Source organism: Apteryx rowi, unplaced genomic scaffold, assembly GCF_003343035.1.
Source record: "Apteryx rowi isolate R43461 unplaced genomic scaffold, aptRow1 scaffold_84, whole genome shotgun sequence".
NCBI lineage: Eukaryota > Metazoa > Chordata > Aves > Apterygiformes > Apterygidae > Apteryx > Apteryx rowi.
In genome coordinates, this window is record NW_020451138.1 from 915,998 (window position 1) to 943,382 (window position 27,385).

The window sequence follows — 27,385 nt, forward strand, 5'->3', positions numbered from 1 at the left end:
TTAGCTGTCCATTTGTTAGAATGAAAATTCCATCGAAAAGTAGGCAAGCGAAGGCGAATGACAGACTATTGCAGTATATCTGTTACTGTCTTTTTATGTGTTCCATCCACATGAGAAGCTCTTGGGACTGTATTGTATAGAGTGTTGTACAAGCCTGGAGTGGGAGAAATTCCTTGTCCAAAAGAGCAAACAGCGTTGGTGTAGACAGACCCAAGACAGTGAGAGAAGAGAAAAAGTGGGAAGTTATTTAAGAGATTAGAATAAATAATGTACGATGCTGTTTCTTACTGATTATGCTGTAAGCTCCAGAACGGCACTCTGCATAATTGAAGAGAGGTTGTATCAGCAAAAGTCTGTTTAATTACACGTTTTGTTTTGTTTTAATAATGGCAAGTGGAGGAAAAGGTGATCTTTGTGGCATGTGTTGATCGCTGCCTTTACAGCAAGCAACTCTTCTGGCAAAAACAGCAGTGGAAATAGTAGAGTACTAGGATGGCCTTATAAATCATCTTTGATTAACGTGAGCTCACAGAGCCTTAGGCAGTAGGATGCATAGTATAACAGTGACTATGACCAAGGTTTGTCTTTTCTTTGTTTGTTTTTTTCATTATACTGAGCATTTTTCTTTTCCAGTATCAAATCCATGAGCTGGAAAAAGATGGGACTGCAGGAACTATTAAGAAAAATATGTGGCTCTTTGCAGTGACAAAGTTATATGGCTCATGTTGTGAAACAGCCAGAAGAAATACCACACTGTAGACTATAGTGTGCTGGCAGTACTTTTGCTGAACTTCACAAGAATGAGAAAAGAATGCAGCCAAAGAAATGGCTGTCACAATAATGTTGATTCTCTAAATAAACAATGTTTTTTAGCAAAAGAATGATTAAAAAATCCTCATGCAGAGCACTTTTTTCCCTTGGGCAGTGGACTAGCTTCTTTATGTCAGGCATCCCAGAGCTGGAATGTGGAATATCCTCAAAGATGTTAAGGAAAAGGGCTGAAAGGAAAAGTTACAACTCTACTAGGCTACAATGCTGTTTTTTCCTAAAAAGCTGCTCAGAACTGATAATAATGGGATACACCTGCTTATCTTTAGTGAGCAGTTCCCTAGGGCTCCTATGCTGACTTTAGATTGTTTGATACTTGGATTCACAGATGGGAAAAACACATATTAGAATTCTAAATATACAGTCTGTGTATTAACTTAACCCAAATACTAGCCCATCCCCCAAATATACGAAATGTCAAAAGGCATTGGTTCTGAGGTAAGAAGATACATTTCTTAGAAAAGCCTTACACATCTGAATGTCAGTGGAGACACAGAAACTCTATCTTGGACTGCTTTGCTTATCAATAGTTGACAGGAGGTTTGCAGCTATACAAGCACACCTGCATGTGGTATCAGAACAAACACTGATCTAAGTTAGTTCCTAGACTGGAAATTCCAGTCTGTATGCTGTCTATTTATTATTGATTCACTTTAAGATTGTTAGTTCAAACCTGAATTGTTAGACATTAGCCATGATAGTGGTTAATGGTCTCTGGGCCAGATCTTTGTTAGTATCAGCTAACATTTGTACCAGCTGAGAGTCTGCCTCCTGAATCTTCAGATTATGGGAAAAAATAAAAGTAATTCCTGCAGTAAAGGATGGCCACTAAAATCCAAGAGGTTGACCAGTGCTGTTTACCTTTCCATCCTAAACTTGGGGTTCTAATTATTATAGTAATAATATATTTTTTTATTTTAATAAAACCTCAACATTTTCTTTGCAACCCCCAAAAATCGTTAATATTGGAAGGTACTTTTAAACTGATACTTAACGTTACTGGATTTCAGATGTTATTTCGGAAAGGTCAATTCAATGAATTTCAGTTTTGTTGAAATTTTAATAGGGTTTAGATTTATTTTGAGGCCATATTATGGCTGGCTTAACAATAAATCAATATATGCTGTATGAGTCAGGCAATTCTTTTGACTGATCCACTGTAACAGAAAAAGTGCAGTTACAAAAATCTATCCATTCTCCATGAGTCTAAGATCCCTTCAAAATTTTTTCTACTATGTTGTTTCAGGTGATAGAAATATCCAGCTGGCTAGACTTAATTTTCTAAACTGTTCATCCGTAAGAGGTTATGAATCTTTCAGACCCTTTTTCAGACAGAGGCATATTTGCTTATTCTCAGTGCTCTGTAGGAAGTGTTTTCATGTTTTTCATTTGCATTTTCTTCATGCTTTCTGTAGGGTATTGTAGGTCAACTGAATTGCATTGTTTTCAAGCCCGTGTTCAATTCATATGTCTGTACTGCATTTTTAAATAACAATATGAAAAATACATTAAATATTACACACTTTTATCAGGAGTAAAGTATAGTGGGCTTCTTACCCTCAGGAATGTTAATAGGGTGATGGACCATTGAAAAGGGTGTTAGTTGGGTCACTTGCTGCAGTCTGAAAAGTAGAGAAACAAAAAATTATAAAAGCTCTTCAGGCTCTAGGGCGTAGTGAGGCAAAATAAGGAGAAGCTGGCCCAGCCCACTGCTCTTTGGCACTTTGTGCAACTTTTCCCTTGCTTATAGTGCTCCACCATTGCAGCTTCTGAAAGCTCCACAGACACTAATGAGTTTCCTCTTAAAAGGACTGTAGGAGGTGGAGAAGGAGAAAGAGGGGTAAATGACCTGTCATAGGTCACACAGAACTTTGTGGCACAACTGAGAACCAATCCCAAAATACTTAAGGTCCTGGTTATGTCCTGATTATAAGTTCTACCTTTATTTTCTCTTCTGTTTGCTTAGCCCCTTTTAGTTCCTTGCAGTCCAGTTCTGTTCTTTTTGAAATCTGTAGCATTTAAGAATGATGAACGGAAATGTGTCCTCTGGATTGAGGAGTCTGTTCTTGATGAAGAATGTCAGGAGGAGAAAGAAGGCAGTTGTCACTTCTTCAAGGGCTTGTAGTGGTAGTGTATACCACTTGTATTAGCCAAAAGCAGAACACCTACTGACAGCAGAGGCTCTGTTTCTGCCAACATTTTTGTTAATGGTATTAAAACCTTTCCTTATAGCTATCATAAAGGCTTCAGTCAGTTCACTATCACTTTTTTAAAGAAAAAAAAAAAAGGCAACATACAGGTCTATAGTTATATTAAAATGCATTAAAATAAATTGAGTGGTCCTTTCATCTCAGGTTAAGCAACTTCTCTGGTTTTCATGTCATGCAAAAATAATTTATGGGAGCAAGAAATAGAAACAAACTGCTTGACTTTCACAGTCTGTTTAATTTTGGTACTTTATGTATTTGAATGTAGAAATTGTAGGAGTTGTCTGCTTTTTGAGATATACTAATAGCAAAAAAGAAATCAATGCCAACTAAAGAGAAGTTAGGCTGGAGAAATGAGCCCTGTGTTCATGTTCTCCCAAGCTCTGAGCTACCTCTGTTGGTGATTCATTAATTCCCAGGCAAAGCACTGAGGCCTAAATTTTCAAGTAGCATCTACTTTGAGGTGTATTAATGTCTGCGTGCCCAAATGAATATGAAAGTCAGACTTGTCCCACAGTTGGATATCAGGAAGGGTTAGAAATGAGGAAAATTGATGCTTCCTGAACTCAAGAGTAGGCCATTCTAGTAGGGCTATTCTCATTTGCCCTTCTCTTGAGCAGCTACATAAAAATAAATAAATAAATAGACAGGAGCCCGAATCACTAGGATACAAGAGTGCTCTGACTAGCCCTCACCCTCCTTGGCTTTACCTTGACTACCTGCTGTGCTAAGTCTGATATTGAAGCGCAACAGAGCAAAGGAAACAAATTATTTACCTCTCGCAAGCCCTTTCTCCCTTAGGTTATTTTAAGGGAGGAGCTTATGCATATATGCTTATGCTTATATGGGTATGATTTGCTTTTAAGGGTAGCACTGGTTTGGGCCTTTGGGGCCCAACAAGTGCTGAGTACTGGTAGTTCAGCAGTAACTGGAATGGGAACAAAAGAGTAAGTAGATGCAACCAAAATGTCGTAAAATTTAGTGCAAGCTTCCTGACATGACAAATCCAGGGGATTCACAGGGTGAGTTTTAGTAAATATCAGCTGAATATGTTGCTATCTAATTAATATTTTATTAGGTGGTTCTAACCATTAACAGAAGCCTCCTTAAAGAAACAAGGAAATACTTCAACAGGATAAGAAAGATGTCATACAATGGAGAATAGTTGGTGTGAGCTTTTTATTTATTAAAAGAAAAGCTCTAACCCTGCTGGTGGCTTTCGCCTTGCCCTGTACGTGTTACGAGGGGGTGGATGGCGATAGAGCCCTATGGTAGTACATTGTTGAACATTCCGCTCCATTTTTGCAATGCTAAAAATAGTTGTCCTCATTTTAAAAGCCTGGGCCATTAGATTATTCTAAGGGTCTGACATACTCAGGCTAAATGAAAGGCATGTATCCATAAATTTTCAAAACAGTAAGTAGTGTTTGACCATGCTTATTTTACTTATATTAAAATGAGTTTCCTTGCTAGTAACCCTGAAGTACCAAGTCTGTCCATTAAATCAAGCCGCTGGCAGTGCCCCAGTAGATGTAAAAATAAAAGGAAAGCTGCTTGCTCTTCATATTGAGGATGGAGAAGCATCTGACTGTTTTTTTTAATTTCACAGAATCATATCCATTAAATGCCTATTTAAAATATTTTACAGTAATTGTTTCTCTTTCCTAGCCATGAAAAGAATCTGACAAAGTTTCGGTATGCTTGACGTTATAAACCATATTAATTTATAAAATGTTCTAAATAGCAAAGCACATTCTGAATGATTGATAAAAATTTCTATTAATTCTTTTTTTAAAGGTTAGTTAACATGATGCCTGATTCATTTTTGGCACCATGTTGTTGAGTAGAACAAGTAACCAATGTGCATAATAAAGTTCAGATATTTGTATGTTAAAATAGCCTTTTTTTTTAATATCTTTTCAAATTTATAAGACTTATTTAGGGGGAAAAATAGCTAATGTGAAGTCAAAATATAAAAAAAAAAGTGAATATATTCCGATATATAGATAAGATATCAAGCAGTTTATTGTATCTTAAACTATACCTATAAACTGAATTGCTACTCTTACAGCATGTTGCAGTGCAATGAAAAACTGCAAAAGCGATAAATGATAAATACATTTGAGAACCTTGATTATACACACACTGCATGTTTCTGAAATAGTTAAAGCAACCACAACATTACTCACATTTTAGACCTCATAAGAATCAATATTGGTATGGGACATTATTCTTGCATTAGTGTGTTGAAGGAATAAAGTCATTTGTAGAACACTGACTAAACAGTGCAAGGCAAACTGCCTATAGCTTGTCTCCATAAAAAATTAGGGAATGCAATATTTTCTAGTTTATAGTGATCCAATACAATAGTGAAGATAAAATATTATTATCTGGTTACCATTAGACTACAAAGAATTTTTCTGAATTCATATTGCAGATTTGGACAAAACAAAGAAATAAGGATTACTTGCAATGATTAATTAGAATTTTTCCCCACCACGCTAGTGTCTATTTTTACCAGAGAGGAGCTGGAAGGAAGATGTTGGAAACTGCCGTGAATGGAGTTACAAAAATACCATTTTAACAAGCTATTTTAAGCTGTATTTTTTATTGTTATATATCATGAGTTCTTTGTATTTATTTAATTACTTGTATCATTTTTATGAGTGATCATTCTTTTATTAGTTTTTTTTCTGTTGTTAAGAGAAGTTTGAGTTTTTCCTTTGTCTTTATTTGTCCTTTTTTTTCTGTGAGGCATTTATCTTGTACTTGGCTTGGAAACAAACAAGTGAACTTTAGAAACTTTCTTTTGTTGTTGAATTCTTGCTTGGCTATAAAACTGAATTGGATGGTGTGCGAGTTACTAGGGGAATTTTCTGCGAAGGAATTAAGACCCATGAATGGAATGGAGAAAGCATTTGATTTCAGATTCCTTTAATAAGTCTTCTAAGCTCCTACTTAGTCATATGATCATGGATGAATTCTTCCAACAGAACTTAGTTCAGTAACTCTAGATTTATTGAGACCAAAATTAATGTACTCCACAGTGGCATATTTCATGGAGCTCTAAATGGAGGATGCTTCGTAGCTTTGAGTGGCATAGTCTAGTTCTTACTAGGTCTGCAATTGTCTAACAAGCTTTGCTAAGAAGGAATGCGTAAGGAAACAACTACAATATTTTATATTTGCTGAGATATTACCGAGTTATACATGCTCAGGGGAAATGTATTCAGTTGACTGAATGCAGCATGTAGCTGTGGGTGTGAGCAAAGTCTATGCTTTTACTGGTGAGACCTTCAGGTTTCACTTGGAAGACCTTGCAGTTCTTTAAACTATGCCTTTTCCTTTGAAAGCCCTATATTAAATGCAGGATTTAATTGTTTATCACTTTCAGCTCAGAGCTATTGATTTTTTTTTTCTTTTGCTCAGCCAGTCTTTATTCAGATATTAAAGATGGAGTTTTCCTTGTTACTCAGCATGGTTAGTTACCTTTTTGCAAATATTTTTGGTGAACAAGGTGCTCCTTTGTACCTATGCTTAGTTGCTGAATACTGCCATGTAATTTTTAGGCATCTAGTTCCTTGAATGGCATTTACAAGCCCGAATTAGATACTTAATTTCCACAAACAGTGCATGAAGAAAGTTGCTTTGGGTGACAAAGGGGTGAGAGTGACTTAACAGTCAACTGTACAGCTGACTTTTTTTGCTCTTATAAAATACAGGGTAGAGGAGGCAGTATTTTAACAACATAATCTTTTGGTGGTTAGAACATTCACTTAGAACTGGGAGAAATGGATTTTGCCTGCCTAGTGTCACATATTAACATTTAGCATTACCTCTAAACATAGTAGGTTGGGTGCTCCCGTGGATGGGGGGGTGGGGAATATCTGAAACTCGCCTTTGACTGAATAGAGCCTAGAAACCAGCACTCTGCTTCGTATGTAATGTAACCATAGGTAATTCTCTGACATATAGATGACCGTATAACCTTTGACTGTATTTTTCAATTAAAGCAGCTACGTTTGTGGTGATTGTGATGCTAACAAAATGGGAAAAGTCAGTTCTGAGCATCCCTTCTGAATGAGACATTCTGTAAGATGGAGGAGGCAGAATGGCTTCTCCCAGAGGTCTACTGTGTAAGACAGAACCAAACCATTCAGCTCACATGTAGCAGCAGAAATATAGCTACCCATGGGACCTGATGGTCAGAATGTATGCCCCCGTGGGCTCCAGCACCTAACAGGTACTAGGGGAGAGGGGAAACTGGAGCCCTTAGTCAGATTTTAGGTGCTTGGGTAGAACTGTCTTTTGTGTAATTTTTCCTAATCAAGACCTAATATAACACCAAAGAAAGATTTCCACATGATGCAAACTGTAATCTTTTTTTGTTGTCCAGGAGTCCAAAGCATTCTTGTGCTGCATAATTAGATACCCTATAATTGTTCATTGTTCAAATTGCTCAAATACGAGTCGACAGAAATGAGCATAAATGATCCTACAAATTCATAGAATCAATTCAACAATTCTGTGCAAAAGGAATGAGAAGCAATATGTGATCAGATGTTCTTTCTCTTAAGTTAGCTCAGTCATAAGTTAGGCCAGAAATATGATAATGCACATTTTGTTTCAGAGGGAAGTTGGCCTAAGAGGTGCTTCTGGTATACCCGATCTTACTGGTTCCAAGGTTTAAAAAAAAAAAAAAAGCCTCATTTTATGTATTTTCACTTTCAAAGTCCTTTTTGCCAGCTTTCCAGTGTCTAGAACTTTTCAGTGTCCAGTATCCTGAACTTTACTATCATCTTCCCTCTCATATGAGAAAGGACAGGAGGTGTAGTCAGACAAATCTGCCTACCATTATCACTTTGCATTAAGAGAATTTGCCTAAGTGTCAGAAGTGCGCAGGGTCTTCCCAGCCACAAGATATGCACATTCAAGAATGTGAAATTTACTTATTTTTAACATTAAGAAGCACTTAAGCAAATTGGACATATGCAAGGGACCAGACAGTATGCATCTGAGGGAGCTGGCTGACATCACTGTGAGGCCACTCTCCATCATTCTTGAAAGAGCATGATGACAGGGGGAGGTTTCTGATGACTGGAAAAAACAAATGTCTTATCTATCTTCAAGAAGGAGGATCCAGGGAACTACAGGCCAGTCAGCCTCACCTCTGTCCCTGGAAAGGTTATGAAGCAAATCCTGGAAGCCATTGCAAAATACATGAAGGACAAGAAGATGACTGAGAACAGGCAGCATGGATTTACAAAGGGCAAATCCTGCCTCACTGTGATGAGTGACTGGATCCGTGGATAAGGGGAGAGCAGTAGATGTTGTATACCTCATCAGGGCCTTTGGCACAGTCTTCCATCGTATCATTGTAGTCAAACAGGTGAGATATGGATTGGATAAATGGACAATAAGGTGAGTGGAAAATTGGCTGGATTGTTGGGCTCAAAGGTTGGTGGTCAGTGCAGCAAAGTCCAACTGATAGCCGGTAACTTGTGTCTTCCCTCATGGCTTGGTACTGGGACCAGTACTGTTTAGTGTCTTTATTAATGACCTGGATGATGGGCCAGAGTGCACTCTCAGCAAGTTCATGGATGTTTCCAAATATGGAGGAGTCATCAATGCATTGGAAAGTAGAGCAAGGATGCTATTCAGAGGGACCTCAACAGGCTGGAGAAGTGGGCTAGCAAAGACCTCATGAAATTCAACAAAGGCAAACACAATCTCTTACACCTGCGAAGGGGTAACCTCATGCAACAGTACAGGCTGGATGCCAAATTGCTGGAAAGCAACTCTGCAAAAAAGGAGCTGGGGGTCCTACTCAGTTCCCTTGTGGTGAAAAAGGCCAACTGCAGCTTGGGCTGCCTTGGCAAAAGCATAGCCAACAGGTCAAGAGAATTGATCATTTCCCTTTATTTGGCACTTGTGAGGCCACACCTGAAGTTTTGTCCAGTTTGGGGCTCCCCAGGAGAGGAGAGAGAGCAGCTCACCAGAGCAAGCCCCGTGGAAGCCCACCAAAGATAGTGAGAAAGCTGGAGCCCATGATGTGTGATGGGAGACTGGGGGAACTGGGTTTGTTCTGGTTTAAGAAGAGATGGTTTGAAGAGGGGGAAGGGATCTTATTGCTATCTGCAGCTAATGGGACACTGTAGAGATGGCAGAGCCAGACTCTTCTCAGAGTTGCACACGTTAGCCTGAGACGTGGCAGATTCTCCATCCTCAGAGGTTTCCAAGACTTGTCTAGACAAAGTAAAGGCTGACCTGATCTGGTGTCAGCAGTATTCCCTCTTTGAGCAAGAGGTTGAGCTAGAGATCTCCAGGGGTTGTTTCCAAACAGCATTTCTATGATTCTATGCAATATAGATGTACATTTCGGCTGCACTCTTGTCTACTTTGTTGGGGGAATTTATATAATGAATTGGGAATTGAGTAAAGACAGGATTTGCAGTCTCACAAATGGGAAAGCTAAATGAAGAAAATGCTTTGCTTCTAGGAATTTGTCAAAAATGAATAGGAGTTAGCTGTGTTGTACGTCCAACGACTGAAAAAGAATGAGAAGTAGAATAGAAGTTGCATGCACTCAGAAATTATTTCAGGAAGTAACCACTCATTTTTAGGTGAGAACATATGAAATGTTATTTTATTAGATTAAATTCTGCATACTTAATATTGGGCATGCCTCTAAAATTGACCCCAAGCTGTTGACTGCATCAGTCACCCCAGCTGAAAAGACAAACAGAATGCAGTCACTGCAGACAGGTGCTGAAAAGTCCATAACTATTTGCTAATATAAAAATCCACACATCTTTAAAGCTTTGAACTTAATTCCCAGATGTGTTCCCATGATGCTATATCAATTGAGCAATTTGGCAAAATGCTGCTAGAAAGTTTGCAAGTTGTAGCCTGCTGTTTTAGTTAACCTCATTTAAACCTTAGACTTCTATATAAGGAAATGAAACTCTGGGAAGGGTGAAAGAAAGAATGTTTAGACACTGCTCATTCTAATTTTTTGAAAGTAATTTCGAAAAATACCATATGCTTTACTTTGGAAATTTTCCACTCTCTTCATCTTCGAACCTGTAAAAATTGTGTGCATTGTCCTGAGGCAGTACACTTCAGTTATATATCTTCAGGCAGAGCCTGAAGACTGGCAAAGACAAGCAAATCTCTTGTTAGATCGTTTGACAGAGAAAGAAAATGTTTGCTTTTTTTTTTTTTTTGATTAGGTAGTTCTCTATTTTTGTGCTACAAGAATATAATTTTGATCTTATCTCTCATGAATAGAGAAGTATACATTAATAAAGCTCTTAGTAAAATAGGTGTTATTTTTGTTGTAACACAGCCAGGCTGCAGACCATTTGACACAAACATTAGCGTAGTAAGAATGATATGTTAAGGTCTTTTTCCAAGCTAAATTGGAGCAGGAAGATCATAACAGGTCTTTTTAGTCAAAGAGCCTCAAATGCAGAATTCAGTTGGCTGAAATCAGCTGAGTTTGAGTTTTTATTGTCACCTTTTCTAGGTTTTTCTTAATACTTGGTTAATAGGACAGTATTTTCAAAGTGAAGGAGAGTTTTACTTCAGTAGGTATATCTTTTTCTCAGTTGTATGGGTTTATGAGACCATTACAGCTGGTTAGTCACATTTATAAATTAAAATGAAGGAATTAATTGGAATAAATATATAAAACCTGGCTCTGCAGAATAGCAGGACTGCAGTAAGTGTGTTTAGCATCAATGATCAGTTTAGAATTTTCAAATTCAAGAGGATCCCTGAGACTGAAAGCAAAAATTGTTAACCCTTTCTGTTAAAAAGCAAAACTATGGAAAGCCATGTTAGTTTACTGTAGAAGTTTCATACGATTTGAATAATGAGAACAATCAGTATCCAAGTGATTTATTATGTTTTAATGCCAAAACAGAAATTCAGTGCATTAGAACTACTTTAAAGAATGCAATTTTTGACGATTATGTATGTTAGAGATTTTTATTTTATTGTTTTGTGTTCTGGGGTGAACATGGCCTTGCAGGTAGTAAAGGTGAAGAAGGTGAAAAGGTAAATTTTTCTGTTCATGTTATTTTTTTTCAGTTTAATTTTTTGACAGTCCAGGTAGAGCTTAGTCCTGAAGGCTTTCGTTAACTCTTTTCACGATAAAACTTTTATTTTTTATTGTGTAAATGATTCCTAAAAGGCTTAAACTCAAGGACTATTTTTATGCATGTTAGTCAGTGTCATCAGTTTAGAACTCTTTTTTTTTTTTTAAGAAAAGATTTAATAATAAAGTCTAACATTAGTACCGTACTCCAGCATTGTATACTGCTACCTTATTTTCACAGTAACTAGTAGACATTTATTTATACAGTATAAGATGCATGATGAGATGATGGGTAGGTATTTATAGTACTTGATTATTGCTTCTATAAACTACAAATGCACTTTTATAAATACTTACTTTGAAATGTGTTGATTTTAATTACCAACAGTTTACACATTTTTCTGCTGAGAACATAAATATACTGCAATTGCAAAATTCATCATTTGCTACAGCAAAACTGACAACTAGTTTAAAAAGGTTAATTTTTGTTGACCTACTACTGTGTACCTACAGAGTAGTTAATGTGAATTTTGTCTCCTGTACACATCTGACTCTACTGAAATGACTTGATAGACAGTGGAGAGATTGCCCTCAGAGAACGCAGGTGCATTTACCTTTTCCTCAGTGTGGAAATCCAGTCCCTTGTCCTAAGGACCATTTTAATCTCCAGACTAGCATAAACTTTTCCTAGCGGAAATTCCAGAAGGCGGCGTTCCTTGTCCTGCACCAATGGATATCATAAACAGAGCCTGAAGCAGTTTGTTCTAATCACAGATGCTCCCCAGTGGCCAGAAATAGTTCAAAAACATATGCATTAAGCAGGAATTAAACTGGTCCTGGGAAAGGCTGTCCCAATTGACAGAATGCTGGCCTGGGTAGCTCTAGACGATTCAGTTCCCTCTTGGCAGATGACCTAATGTTCCTGTGTGACTTCAGACAAGTAACAAGTCACCGAAGGCAAGTCTGGACTGTGGGAAGAGTAGAAGAAAGAGTCTGTTCTTAACTTGGCTTGCCTAACAGGAATTAAAATAGCAATGAAGACAGTTTACATTTGAACTCTAGCTCCTATCCCAAGTTACTGCCTGGTTACTGATTTTTCACTAGTGTTTTCGATGATTTGGATTAGGCCACCTGAACTGAGAATGTGTGTTTTTGGCACCATAGATTCTTTAGATTCCATAGATTCCTCTTTTCTGCACCATAGTTTCTCTGTGCTTCAGCTCACTGCCTGAAAAAGACACAGAAAAGCATTTCTGCTGAACTTGTATGTCATAAAGATGAAGAAAGAAAGATACTGAGATGCTGGCAGTATTTAAACTGAAGAAAATGGAGAGTGGGTGGCAGCTTCTGAATTTAAGAAAGTGCAATATATTTGTAAGTTAGGCTGCTTTGGACAAGAGTATATTTACTCACCATACCTCTTCAGAAATGTCAGCCAGCTTTTGAAGGTTTGTATTTTAAAAGAAAATATGTTATGGATTAACAGAATTTAAATAGAATTAAAATTGTGGGGGTTTTCTTAGTGGGAAGTATTCTAATAGCCAGGAAGGAAGTAATACCAGAAGTAAAAGTCAGCATCTATCGTAACTAAAATTTATAACATGAAGATTCAGTCGCTGAAAAAGCACTTTGTTAAGCTTGAGTGTTTCCAACTCCACAGGCAGATCTTACTTCCTTGGTTGCATTGTTATTCATCCATTCTGAAGGGCTCGTTGATATTTTTCATTACTGCTCCACAGCTGTGCCATGCTTTCCTTGAGTTTTACAGATAAATTGTGTTTGGACACAGGGACATGGTTCCAGCTGTTGCTGCCACTCTCTTTGCTTAGCTTCCCTTATTTGAAGGCAAATATAAAATCACGCAACCACTGGCAGTAACATTTTTCTGTTCTGGAAGCTTAGTCACCACATCTAGATGATATTTTTCTTTTTTTTTTCTTTTTTTTTTTAAACTTCAGAAGCTAATTAAAAAAATCCATTTAAATGTATTTCCAATTTAAGCATTAACAATATATTTGTCTGTGTTTCAAATACAAGGAAATATGTAAGTAGAAGGGTCTTGACTTACCAGTGATCACAAAAATAACATGGGACAATCTCATCAGAAGCTACATATCATGATTTCTGAGGAAAAGGTTAGCGTCTTTTAAGATTACATGAAGTAGTTCTCAGCCCAGGCTTTAGCAGTCACTCAGTTTATCCTTAATTCAAATAATTATTGAAGAACAGCAATAATGAGTTTCTGATTACTGCATTCCAGTATTAAAAATGTGTCAACATCTCTGAATTGTAACGTATTGTCCAAAATATAATTGCTATACTAATTTATGTGATGAATCTATTGCAGATAAAATCAGATTAAGTTAAATTTTTAATTCATACTTGCAAGTACAGGTGTGATTAAAAATCCTGGACCTTAAAATTTGATTTTATTAATACAAAAACCTCTGCCAAATCTTGCATATCAAGAAACGAGATAGTCTTCACTTACTCTGTTTTGAACATCACCCAGGGTGGGATACAGCTGCCTAAATGTTAGGCATTTGCCATTTCAAACTCTCTACAGTCTCCAAGACACCCACATAGGGCTGGCAGATACGGCACAGGACCAAGGGGAAAACACCCAGGGGATACTTCTAAAAGTGGCAGCTGACAGCATAAATTCAGACACCTAAAGTAGCACAAAATGCCTTTTTAGGCAAATGACTCCCACCATTAATGACTTTCAACAAATATGATAAAACACTGTATGAAGGTATATTAATATGAATAATCCTGTATTTTTGTTTTGGTGACCTTATCATTCCTTAAGTTGAATATTTGAAACCGACGCAATCTTAAATCTGTAAGTTCATCTAAATCAAGTTAGTTGTCTTTGGTCTTTGTTATACTGTCTTCTGCTTTGACGGAGCAAGAGCTGGGGATGTCAGGGAAACACAGGCAATTGAGGTGAAAATGGTTGATCCTATGTAAATTGAAGATATAGGAGGCATCTATAATTTAAGCTATTAAGGAATGTTTTCCTATAAAAGAAATACACTCTCAGTGCAAATTTGCTTTAATTCTCCTTTGTATTCCGTTTTCTTTGTGTTACTTAGATAATGATGTTGTCTTATTTGATAGTCTTATAGCTGGCAACAAAAACATTTTTCAGCTCTTCTGTAGCATAACTGAAAAAGTATACCTTGAGAGCAATTTTTATTGGTTTGCTGATAGTAAGGAAGACTGTATCAAGTGGGTCTATCCTTGTTCTAAAACTGTTCAGAATTTTAACAGTCTATAATTCAAAGATGAATATTGAATTTTATGATGATGTGAAGTTAGGAGGGACTAATAATTGGAAAACAGCTTTAGAATTCAGAATGTGTTTGGCAATTTGGAGATGTAGCCTCAAAAAGATAGGATGCAGAGCAGAAGGAAGAAGTGCAAGGGACTGCCTGTAGGCAAGAATAAATGAGAGTGCAGAAAAGCAAATCAAGTAGTATCTATTGAGAATTAAGGTTAGTAGAATTAGGGGAGAATTGAGGGTTATTTTGATCATAAGCTGAACACAAGTGAACAAAGTCAGGCACTTGCAAATGAAAGAATCGTACTGAGATGTATTAAAGAGGGGTATTGTCTGCAAAACTAATGAAATGATCCTACGGTGCTCGGTATTGGTAAGGCTTCAACTTAAAGGCCTTTGAAAGGAGATTGCTGAGAAAGACTGGCACTGTGGAACACAACCTTTGAGGAAGGATTGAATGAATGATGATTACTTCCTACAGAGTCAGCTGAACAGAAATATGTTAACAGTCTTCAAATACATAAAAGTATTTTATTAAAGACTGCTGCAAAGAGGAAGGGAATCATTTATTTGCCATGTCCATAGTGGAGAACATGCAAAGTAAGGGACTGAAAGTACAGCGAGGGAGATGTTGTGTAGCCATTAGGAAAAGCTTTTTAATTTTAACTCTGATATTTGTTATGGTAGTGATTTCCTAAAGTTTTCTGCACTTTTTACCCTGGTTTCACACAAGGGAACAATCTAAAAGAAGATTTATTTCATGAAAATAGGAGATCGGATTATACCACGTGATGTTGCCATTTTATGTTCACAGTGTTGAAATTAAGTGAGTTATCTCTTACACTGATTTCCAATTGGATGAGCACAGAAAAGAGCAAGAAGTTTTCTCTTTCAGTGTACATCCTGGTTTATTTTTAATGCCTACATAATACTCCTCTGTGATAGGACAGTCAAGCCCTCAAACAAGTTGCTCAAAGAGGCTTTTCAGTCTCTGTCCCTGGAGGTTTTCCAGACCAGCCTTGAACAACTTGGTCTGTTTTGAGTAGGACATTGGATTAGAGACCTCCTGAGGTTACTTCCAATCTGAATTATCCTATGATTTTATGATTAGCGATCATGAGTGTGACCTTTTTCTGAATCAGCACCTGTTCACATTATAAATCCATGTAAAAAAAAAAAAAAAGAACAATAAAAAAGTGAGATTTTCTCTTTAAATATTGGGGGGATGGATTGAGTGAACATTTAATTTACAGTATAGATTAGAGAACAACAGATATCAAATGATTTAGTGTTGCTTTTTGTGTACATGCTTTGTAATTTTTGATAAACACTGGATTGAATCTTGTTTGCCAGAATAGGTTATAGGCATATTTTTAAAAATGCGCATATACATTCACAAACTACTTGTTTTGGGTGACTTATTTTGATACCTGAAGTTAATGTGTAGTACGTGCATTGCTTGGAAGTTGGAACTGGATGTAAGCCTGTTAATTAATCAGGTAAGTACCTTCTAAGATAACTTTTCAGCTTTTTTTCTTTGTTAAATCTCTAATTTTTCCTCTCCTACCTCCTTGCTCCTGCCTCTTTCTGTCACTTTAGCTAGTTCTCTTTACCTGGTCACCTGTTTGTCTGTCTTTTTGTCTGCCTTCTTGCTTACTGCAATATCCTTCTCGGCCACTGTTCCTTCTGTAATTGAACTAGAATACTGATACTTCAGTTTTGTGGGACATGTGGAACCTGTAGCACTATATAAGTATCTGAAGGGAGGGTGTCAAGAGGATGGAGCCAGACTCTTTTCAGTGGTGCCCAGCGACAGGACACGAGGCAACGGGCACAAACTGAAACACAGGCAGTTCCATCTGAACATGAGGAAATACTTTTTCACGGTGAGGATGACAGAGCACTGGCACAGGTTGCCCAGAGAGGTGGTGGAGTCTCCTTCTCTGGAGATATTCAAAACGTGCCTGGATGCAATCCTGTGCAACGTGTTCTAGGTGACCCTGCTTGAGCAGAGGGGTTAGACTAGATGATCTCCAGAGGTCCCTTCCAACCTCAACCATTCTGTGATTCTGTGATAAATTTCATTATAATTTGGCATCTTTAGTGGAACAAATGTATATTTTTTTAGAAAAGTGATAATTGAAAAGCCTGCACATTTAACATGTTAATGGTTTTTGTTTTCTGTAATACTGCCAACATATTAAATGCAACTGGATTGTAGCTCTCAGATAATACTGACTTGACAGAGCCAGGAATCTTACATTCCTTTTCCCACTTAGCCTGTTCAAAGTACCAGTATAAAATCCCTGTTTCTGTTCTAACTCAGAGAAGCAAGTAACTATACTGTTACACTGATTAAGTTGCAGTACTAATTCGATAGCTCAGATGACTCAGAGAGAAGYGGTGAGTGACAGAGTAGGATGATAGCTGTGCTCTGGAGATGGACTCCTCAGCCGCAGTTTGCCTTGACTGGTTGCTTTTCTTTATAAAACATAATCCCCTCCCATCTTACCCACTAAATAGAGAAGCACTGGAGCTGACCTATGTGGCAGTGTATGTGCTGTGATATTCACTTCTGAACCTGTGATCTTTGGTAAAGTGATGGTTTTACTGTAACTCTTTGATTGATGTTTCTCAGTAAAATGATATAAATACAAAAATTTTGTAAATTTGACTAAGGAAAACTTTGGGAGTAAGTCTATAGTGATAATTGTACATTATTTCCAAAGTTTCATCCTTTTGTCCTTACTTTTTGTCTGTTTTGATTGTGCTTTTCCCTGTGTGTACATGTGAGAAGAAAGAGATAGTCTGGGGCTTGTCCAGCCTAAATGTAGAAAAAATTGTCATCTGCTTCACTTTTTTCTAAACGCAGGATGTTCTTTGTATATATTTACTATCTTGTGAAGTACAATTTAAATTATCCCAGGAAATAGGGCTTCCTCTATTTCCTTTAGGAGAAAATTCCTAATAGATCTTAGTGTCAAGAAGATTTCCTGGAGGTTCAATATTTTTCTATTTCATCCTATCATACCTAATAAAATACTCCTGTGTCTATCTTCCTTCCATTCACAACACACATGGCTATAAACTTCTAGTGTATCCTTTAGTGTAGTTATTTATGCTTTTCTTCAATAAGCATAAGTAAATGGATAAAGGAGTCATGTTTCCATTCTAAGGTGCTCCTTGAAGGAGCCATTGTTTAGTGTTACTTTATAATAATTCCATCCTGGTACTGCCTGTAAATTTCAGCAAAGAAACAGGTCTACATGAGACAGCTTATGTACCAGGGAGCTTGCAATCTACTTGAGAAATGAAAGCTATTATAATTAAAAATACTAAAAATGACAATTAAGAGACGTAGTTATTACCTCTCCTGTGTATTAGTACAACGCTGCTATTTGTCAGCTGCAGATTTTGTTCAATCTGCTTCAATGCTTCAATCTGAATAAAAGATCAGAATATAGTAAATCCAGTAAGCTGTGAATCTTGCAGTCATGGCCACTGCATATACAGGTCTGTTAGTCTGTATGTTAGGAGGAATGGAAGAAAGTGCGTTTTGTACTATAAACTAAGGGTTCGATTCCCTGGCTTTGTTTCTGTGATGGTGGAGTTAGTGCCACTGTGCTGAAAAGGTGCCCCCTTACCTTTGCCAGCCTTCAAGTACAGATATTTTATTTGAAAAAAAAAAAAGCATRATTTTCTGAAGTCCCTTAGATCCTATTTAATACAGTCAAGACACATTAATGCATGATGCGTTATCCAAGTGGATATGAATATGGACTGAGTTCTCTCATACCTATCTCCTAACACTATAAACTGAAGCATTTAGATTTCCTTTCTCATCTTGTAACTAGTTAGTTACCTATTCACACCTTCTAAACTTTGGGGGGAATTTTGTTCTTTTTGTTGCTTGTATAATTTTTCTGCTGTGCCCTTGTGGGTAGTGTTTTAGAAATTTTTTTCCTGAAGTCATATATGCTTAAACATTGTTTACAGGACAGTAATCTCAATTAAGAATGAGTGTGCAAGTGTTTTCACTTGAGGGAAATTTTTTTTTTACTACCAAACAGACCATATATAATCCCAAAGAGAGACACTTGCACACAGGTATTCTAGGGCAAAAGGAAAAGCATACTGCTAATCTTACAAGAAGTCTCTCCTGTAATTAAAGCATCCATGTTGGTTTTTATGCTAGTAAAACAAACATTACCAGGGCTTGTTCTGTAGTTCTGAGCCACCTGGCTTGATCTGTCCACGTTCATACTGTTTAACTCTCGCAGTTTGAGACAGTCAGGTGGTATCAAAACTGCCTTTTGGGAATGGTCCCTACCCTGTGCTAACTTTTGATCAGTGCCTGGGGATTATATGGGGAAATGCTAATTAGCTTCATCAAAATGTCTGCCTTCACAGCTGGGATCTATCAATTTAATGGTATAGATGATCAAATTCCTGGTTCCAAACTATGTTACTGTTTAATTTACTTACAGACATACCTACTTGGTCAAATTAAAGGTCCATCTAGCTCAACATCCTGCTTTTAATGATAGCCAGGAGTGGATGCCTAGGGAAAAGCATAAGGACAAAGTACCCAAGTACAGCGCTTCTCTCCATGTACTCTTCCAGCCTTGAATTATTTGAGGCGAAGATCTGAGCCAGATGTGGTTTCAGTGAATTTAGTAGCCTTCAATGGACTTCTCTTCCATTAATGTGTGCAGTTTCCCCTTGAACTCATGTAAACTTTAAGCATCTGCAATATCCTGTGGTGAGGAATTATGCCATGTATCTTCATGTTTGAAGAACCACTTCTTTTTGTTTATTCAGAAGCTGCTTCCTATTAATTTCATTTGATGCCCCCTACTCCTTCTACTGGAAGATTTCTACTTTCCCTTTCCATATCAATCAGAAATGCATAAGCATTTATCATACATTTCTTATTTGTCTTTCTTCTAGACTGAAGAATCCTGGTTTACTTAGTTACTCCTACTATGAAAACTGTTTTGCATCTGATCATCTTAGCTGCCCCCCTCTGAACCTTTTTTAGTTCTATTATAATGTTTTTAAATGGTAGAGACAAGAACTTCAGTGTATGTAGTATCTCAGTAAAGTTCTTTGTTTTATTCTCCATGCCTTCCTAATATATCCTGACATTTAACTTCCCTTTTAACTGGTATTTAGCATTGACCATGGCCCCCAGTCTCACTCTTGAGTTCTTTTACCATTACCAGTCATTGCATTTAGGAAGTTGCAATTGTGTTCACAGATCTTATCCATGAAAATGCAAAAGGGGAAAAAAATCCCACATGCTCATCACTTTAGATTTACCTACACTGAATTTCATTTGCCCTTTTTTTTGGCATGTCATTTAATCTCATTCGATCCTTATGCAGTTTGTCACAGTTCATCCTCATCTCTTGTACCCTGTGTAGCTTAGCATCATCACCAAATATTGTCATTTCCCGATTTATGCCCTTCTCCAGATCATTTATGAGTATGCTGAATAGCACATGCCTGAACACACGCCTGTGGGGACTGCACAGGTGACTTCCCTCTATTGTGAGAATTGACCTTTTTGTCCTACCCTCTGTTTCTTATCTTTTGAACAGTGTTTCATTTTGTTTTGCTTTCATCTATGCAAGAGCTGTTCCTCTTTATCTCATGATTATTTAGTTTCCTTTTACTGAGAGAACCCACTGAAAGACTTTTGAAATTCAAGCCTACTATATTGACTTGATTGCATTTTTTCATCCACTCACTCTACTTACTAGGTTTAAAAGACAGGGCTTTTTTAAAAAGCCATATTGACTCGTTCATAGAATGTCATTATTAACCTCTGTGTCCACTAATTGTACCCTTTATGCCTTTTCTTTCTTTTTTTCTTTTTAATTAATTGTTATTGAACAAATGTCAGCCTTAGTGGTTCCCCTGCACTCTCCTGTGAACTATTTAGAATTTGTCTTGTAAAATTGGACAGATTGTCCAATTAACAATTAAAATGTTGACAACTCAATTTGCTATATTTTAAATAAACAGGAAAGGGCTCGATCTCTAGAATCTGAGGCAGGAATTTAGTTAAAGTACTGGTGCACTGAATACTGGGTCTCCTTCACAACTGTCCACTGCCTATGTCTGAGGATTCATAAAATTATGTCAGGATAAACCCAGAGTCATTCTGATAATTCTTCCTGATTAAGGTACCTCTCATTCTTTGAACAAATGTGTCTGTTAGTCTGTCTTAAGATTATGTGTTTGTGTTTTTTGGCTCTTGTGCTGAAGAATAAAGGAGCTAACCTACATATCAACTGATTACTTGTTAATACGCAAGTTTATATGACGTTTTGCTTTGGCTAGCTCTCACAAATATTGAGATCACTTCAATGTGTACAAGAATTTCTAAATAATACTCACTGTGTGAGTTTTATTTGAGATATAGGTGGTCAACTGGAAAGACAGAAAAGTTACATATCCATACAGCAGCTGAAGATTTTCCACCATTTGCTATGTATTTTCTTCTGTTCCACAGTCCTTCTATAGTGCAGCAGAGGAGAGTTGTTGGTCCCATATTCATCTTTTTAGTTTTGGTAGAAGAATGAAAGAGAGCTTGAGAATAGATGCATTTGTCCATGTCTAATTAGTGGATTTTTACCTCTTGAAACACCCACATCCTTTGAGCTAAAGAATATAACAACTTAAACATGAACAACATGTCAAGAAGTGTGTAGGTAAATAACACTTCTAGCTGAGTGGTAACTTACTTTCTCTGTTTCAAAGCCTACAAAGATATGTAAACTTCAGTGTAGTGTTTTCAGATTTAAGACTCATAGAATGTATTTTAGTTCCTCAGTAATAGTAACAGAGGGATGGAAGAATACATAAATCTATGTATGCTACCTTTCATTTCTAAAGAAGAGCTTGTGTATGTGTAAGTAAATGCAAACATTCTTTGGTGCCAGCAGCTTCTCTACTATATTTAAAGGGTGATCCTTTCACATTTTAAAGGATGGAATATGCATGTAGAAATATAATGGAAATTAAAACACCTTTTATAAGATATAGTCATGATTTTGTAATTTGTAAAATTAAAATACCAGTTCATAGTGTCTTTATACCTTTCACATGAAAGTACAGTGTTGTTCACTTATGTACTATACAGTGGAGGATTTCCACTTTCTAACACTTCCTGCTTAAGCAAATCAGTGGTTTAAAAACAGAATTCCAACTGTAAAGTTGCCTACCTCCTTTCATTATGGACCTTTTTTTCACTGTTATAGCTTTGCTAAATATTAACAATTCTAGCTGAAGTACTGCATACTAGCCCTCTAACTCAGGATGATTCTCTTTATGAAGTTTGAGTGTGAACAATTCTTATCTTGCTGAGAACAAGGTTAGTGAAGGAGTGAAGTAACTCTGCCAATATCTTTCTAAATGCTGATGTAAACTCTCTTCTTGGAGTAGAAATCTAGTATTCGACAGGTACATTTTCTTGACATTAGAAAGGTGTCTTATTCAGTCTCATTTATCCTCACCAAGATTTGTTACAGTCTCAAGCTCTGAAAATGGCTGTTTGCACATCTTATAGCACTTATTTCAATCCACAAAACTCTCCAAGTTGCTCATGCTCCCAGAACATAGGAAGCCTCTTGCATGCTAGGCATAGCTGTAGAGCTCTGGGCAAGTAAACACATGCAGTGCTCTGCAGAAATATCCACGCCTGTTCTAAACAAGCTACCTGGGGTATCAGAAGCATTGTAGCTTCATTACTGGCCACTATGTTGAGGAGTAAGGTCTAACAGCATGAGCAGATTGCCAGGTCCTTTGACGTACTGCTTCCAATAACAGTTACTTCTGTGCTGGCTTGGAGTTTTCTGTGAAGACATGTCTGGAAATGGACAGCTAGATGCAGTTACAACCTATGGATGCCTAGAAAAGATGCACTGCTTTTGAAAGGGCAAGGGAGGGGTGCTAAAGCTGTTAACCTTTTTCAATTGTAATTTTGATAAATGATAATTAATTTAAAATTTATGTAGTAATTTTGTATATTAGGAGGGCAGCATAGTTAGCATCTGGAAAAGTATTTTGAAGGAGCAAAGAAGTATCCATTGGCAATGGATAGAGAGCACAGCATCATTCTCTCTCTACAGGGATGTGTTGAGTCCTAGTTTCCATTTAAGAACTCTGAGGGAAGGATAGCACCAGTGAGGTGAATGCTTAGGCTTGGCTTGGGGCAAGCTGCATACAGAACAGTGGAAGAGATGGGCATGAGTGGGATGAGTGGGCTAGTCAGGCAAAACAGGAAGAACGGGCTGTGTATGTATGTGTATTTCTGAGAGAGCTTGAAGAGACTGAGAATAGGTCAGGAGCCCGAGTGAGGGTACATCATTATTAAAGTGAGAATAAAGCGAGGATTTGTAGTATGTTCTGTGTGCTCCATTTGACTGTACTGCCTTCCAGAAAGTATGTGCCCAGATGAAGCCTGTAACTAGTAAATCCTACTTCATTTCAGAGTCAAAAGTAGAATCCAGAATTCCTGATTTCCCTGCTTTTCATTAGCTTGACTAGTAAATTGTTTGTATTCTGTCACGAGGAGGTGTCTCATACTCAGCCTGTGCTTTTGGTTCAAGCAGAAGAGAGGAGTCATCTTCTAGCTTTCATTCTAACATCTTCTGCCTTCATTGCATCTAGTTAGTCCCTCAGCTCATGTGATAAAACTCATTGCTGTGAATTAAAATATTCTCTCTTCTGACTCCACAGATGATCTGTAATGAAAGGCCTTATAGTTCATTATGACAGAATTTCTTTGTTTGTCATTTATTGAGCTTAAGACACTGAATTTTAAAAGGCTATATTGGTGTGTCAAAAGATAAGAAATGCCAGAATAGAATTCATTTGCAAACTAAATGTGGCCTCAGTTGGCTTAAGGAGAGGCCTGGAAAAGGCCCATCATATGAATGTTCCCAGATAGTCTCACAGAAATGGATCTGGTTTAAGTTCAACATCTGAACATTTTTTTCAAACTCCTTTTAATAGCACTGTTTCTGTATCTGTCTTGGGTTTTTTTGGTCTGTTTGCTGTTTTTACTACTCTCACTAGTTGTTCTTGATTATCTCTGCCTTCTCTCTTCTCTGCTCCTTTTTTCTGGCTCATATTTTACCTTGCCTCGTGTGCAAACATCCACCTATACACGTTTCTACATTCTATTTCCTTATTTTACTTTTCCAAAAGCTGTTTACATTTCACTAATACTTTTGCATATTTTGGAGTAAGAGTTGTTTTTTACTGGAAGTGTTGTGAGAAGCTTTTAGGTATGGTGTACCATAAGATGGGTAACTTCAGGTAATGTCATCTTACAGTTAGCCAGGACTGAAAATTGAAGTAGTTTCATATGGCTGTAATTTTCAGTATTCTCTGACAGCTTAAGCTAGGTGGGAAATTTCTTCTGGATCCCAGATCTGCTAAATGGTTTAACACTGAGTGAGTGAATTTGCTTGATTTCCGATTGAAAGTGTGCATTTATACTAATATGCTCATACATTTACAGACATATTTATGTGTGTATTAGAATAAGTCATATAATCATCCCCTTTTAGGAAATGTAATACGATCATGAAAATATTTAATAACATACCAAGTAGTAGTTTTCTAAATTACCTAATTTCTAACTTAACCTTTTGATTTAATGACAATACAGTTATTAAAGGAAATGCTTTCTTTACCAAGAACTTTAAGACAGAAAGGAGGGTCTGAAGGAAGAAGGCATTACAGCAATAGGGATTAAACACAATTGAATACTCACTGGCAGGTGCAGTGTATTACTTTAACAGAGCAAACTGAATAAAGCTACTGATATGCGAGTCTCCTTTCTTTCAAGCTGGAGACAGTTTTTGGGAATTGCTGAGCAAAGATATGCTGTAAGACTGAGCTGGCAGGGTTCCACTGCAAGGAAGCCACCCGGATGCTGCAACTGCTACTATCAGTGAGATGTTGCTGTATGCACTGTGGCAGAGGATTATTCTTTACAAAAAAGGGGAATACTGACAGGTATCTAAAAAGAAGATCTAGTAATCTAATAAAATACAATATTGATGCTGCAATATTAGAAAGCATAATTTAGCATAAACTGTTTATGTGTTTATGCACCCTTGTATTTTTTAAAGTTTAGCCTAATATTGTGACACCTATTTTTTAATTCTTTTGTGTGATATTCCTACAATAGGTATGAATGCTAAGAAGAAAATTTGCAGATGAAATACCTGCATTTAAGTCAGTGGGCTCCCTAGGTCTAAATCAGACTTTCAATTTTGGGTGAGTGAATATCTGATTAAAGCATTGTTAGCAATTAGGTTAATGCACAGAATTCATGAAGAAAGATGAAGGAAGAAACAACAAAATGGCTACTTACATTGATCACTATAGAAGAGGAGTTGATAGAACTTTTGTTCATAAATAGGCCAAAAGTAAAATTCAGTTTGAAAAAAAAAAAAAGGTTTCCACAATCTGTGAGGGCCATCGTGGGTATTACTATTGATAAGTGGCATAGAGGTTTATGCACGTTTAAATCTCCGAAGCATTTTTACCTGCTTCAGCTGTAGTTGATGTGCATTAAGGAAATACTGTGAATGAGAAAAACAGTCCTCATCCCCCCCTCTCCTCCCTTCCAGCTGCTCCTTCCTGTCCCTAGTGTCCCTGTGCAGTGCCATTGCAACTGTTTCTGTGATGCATAATAAACTAAATAAATCAGGGTACTGTTTCAGCTGAAAAAAACCCTCTGTTTACTGGGTCATATCTCAGCAGGTTCTGTTTCCCCAGACTGCTGTTTCACTTTTCTTCAGCTAAGGTATTTCAGAATAACAGATAACATTTTTATGGACCAGAAGGTACTATGGTCTATATAGATGACCTTTAGGGCTGAAGAAAAACAACGTGAGTCCTTCTGGATGAAGCTAAACTGAAAGATGCCTTCCAGGAACAAAACTATGGTGCTCCAATTGCTAATGGCTGTACAGGCTTGCTAATATAGACATAACCAGACAGTACTTATCTTGAAGAAGACCTGATCTAGCAAGCACACAAGTCAATCATATTAAGGCTGTTATCAAAGATCTGCACAAAAGTTAAAGAATGGTAAATGGTATAGAAGTATGTGCCTAATGTAATTAACCCAATCAGCAGTTTTATGCAACTACTTTCTACAGCACGTTCATTGAACATCTTTTTGTGTCTATTTAAAATTTAGTTTGAGAAACTGCAGAAGCTAGCTTAAAAGAGCAGCTACTTTACAAGAGACGTTCAGAGATTCTGTGACAATAAGTGCAGATTTGAGATGTCTCTGCTGCCTCCAGGGAGGGTATAGTTGGTCTTCCTGGAGTCAGATGACCAGTATATGTTGTGCACAGTTAGAGAACAGTTAGAGTTTTGCCCTGATCTGTAGGTGACTTATGCCTTTATTGAAGGCCTGTGTTAAATGAAACTTTCTTCTGTTGTCAATAGCTGGCTGACAGGTACGGCTCAAATTTGGCAGGATGCCGTTTCTGCAGATGCCCCCTCCTCTTCAGTAGGCTACAGAAGATTCTCTGTCCTGTTTATTCTAGCCCCATTCATTTTCACACTTCACTGCACTGTGGCCCAGCTAAACCAGAAAAATGTCCGTTTTTTCGCACACAGTATCCTATAAGCTGGTTGTATGGACAGTTGCCACAGAAGTGGAAAGCGTGGATTCAGACCCACTCAAAAAGGGAGAAAACTTCCACTTGTGTTAAAGCTGTAATTACTAAGTTTTTTTTGCAAAAGGCAGCCACCACCTGCTTTTCTAGCTGTGTTTTGAACTGACCTTTGCAAAGTCTGAGCAAGATGTACATACTCTAAACACACATCAAGCCTCCTCCTCAGATAAATATCCATCAGAAGACTAAGTACATCACACCTTTAGGTTGTAACAGAACCCATGAGAGCTTTACTGAAACCCTAAGAAGCCCCTGGTCTGAAGTATATATTTCTATGACCCTAATAAATGAATTACTTAGTTTAAGAAAATGGAGATAACAGATACTTCTATATAAGTAAGCCTGATGACCACAGTTAGTAGTAACAGTTATGGAAAATGCCTTTATTTCTGTCAGTGTGCGGTAGAAAAAGAGCCAGAGTGTTACAGCCTTTGCAGAAAAGGCATAGCAGTCCATCAGCTTGTGCAAACATTTGACATTGCTTTAACCATCTGCAGAACATCTTTTAGAGTCTAAATAACAATAGCAATAGCCTGCCAAAACTGTGAAAGTATTGGTGTCTAAAAAATACTACATTCTGTGAAAGCAATACTATTTGTCAACTGCTGACAAGAACAATTTAGGTTGCCTTAGGAGACCAGCCTTGAAAAAAGACTGGTTTATTCCTCTTACGGAAAAATCTTCATTCAACACTAACGCTAAGCCAGTATAAACAGAAACCTCCCCACTGAAAGGCAGATAGAACTTTGAACAATTGCAGCTGAAAGTCAAATACATTTGTAGTATTTACTTAAGTATTGGAAAAATACTGCACTCATTAAATCACACAACCTTTTCTTTTTAGTATTTAATTTATTGACAGAAACACAAGATACTAAAATGCAAAATTATTGTAGAATTTGGTGCTGGAAACTTGGAGCCAAATTCAGCTATTAGTTTTCTTTGAAGGTGATATAAGAGCAAAATTCTGTGAAAACTCAAATACTTGTGAAGGTCCAAAACATGTATTAAGATTCCATTGTGATAGGCACAGTGCAAAGACAGAGCAGACCAATTATCTCATCCCAAAGATATTGTATTTAAGATACGAGTTTTAAGAGAGAAAATGGATACCTACAGACCAAGCAGACTTGACTGCTTAATAGAAGAATAAACAGTGTGAAAGATAATGCTTCACTTATTGTCTAGATTCAGCGCTCATTACACCAAATAAGAATTTTAGGGGAGGAGTTGAATGAGGATAATG

General features: G+C 37.2%; 1 protein-coding gene across 1 annotated transcript in view; it reads left to right on the forward strand.

The window, feature by feature from the left end:
• The window catches only part of COL19A1 (collagen type XIX alpha 1 chain), a 233,994-nt gene that overhangs the window by 83,998 nt on the left and 122,611 nt on the right, over positions 1 to 27,385 (forward strand). Inside the window, exons 15-16 of the mRNA XM_026090007.1 lie at positions 7,666 to 7,718; positions 11,051 to 11,096. Coding sequence (XP_025945792.1) covers positions 7,666 to 7,718; positions 11,051 to 11,096 — 99 coding nt within the window. The remainder of the gene's footprint in view (positions 1 to 7,665; positions 7,719 to 11,050; positions 11,097 to 27,385) is intronic.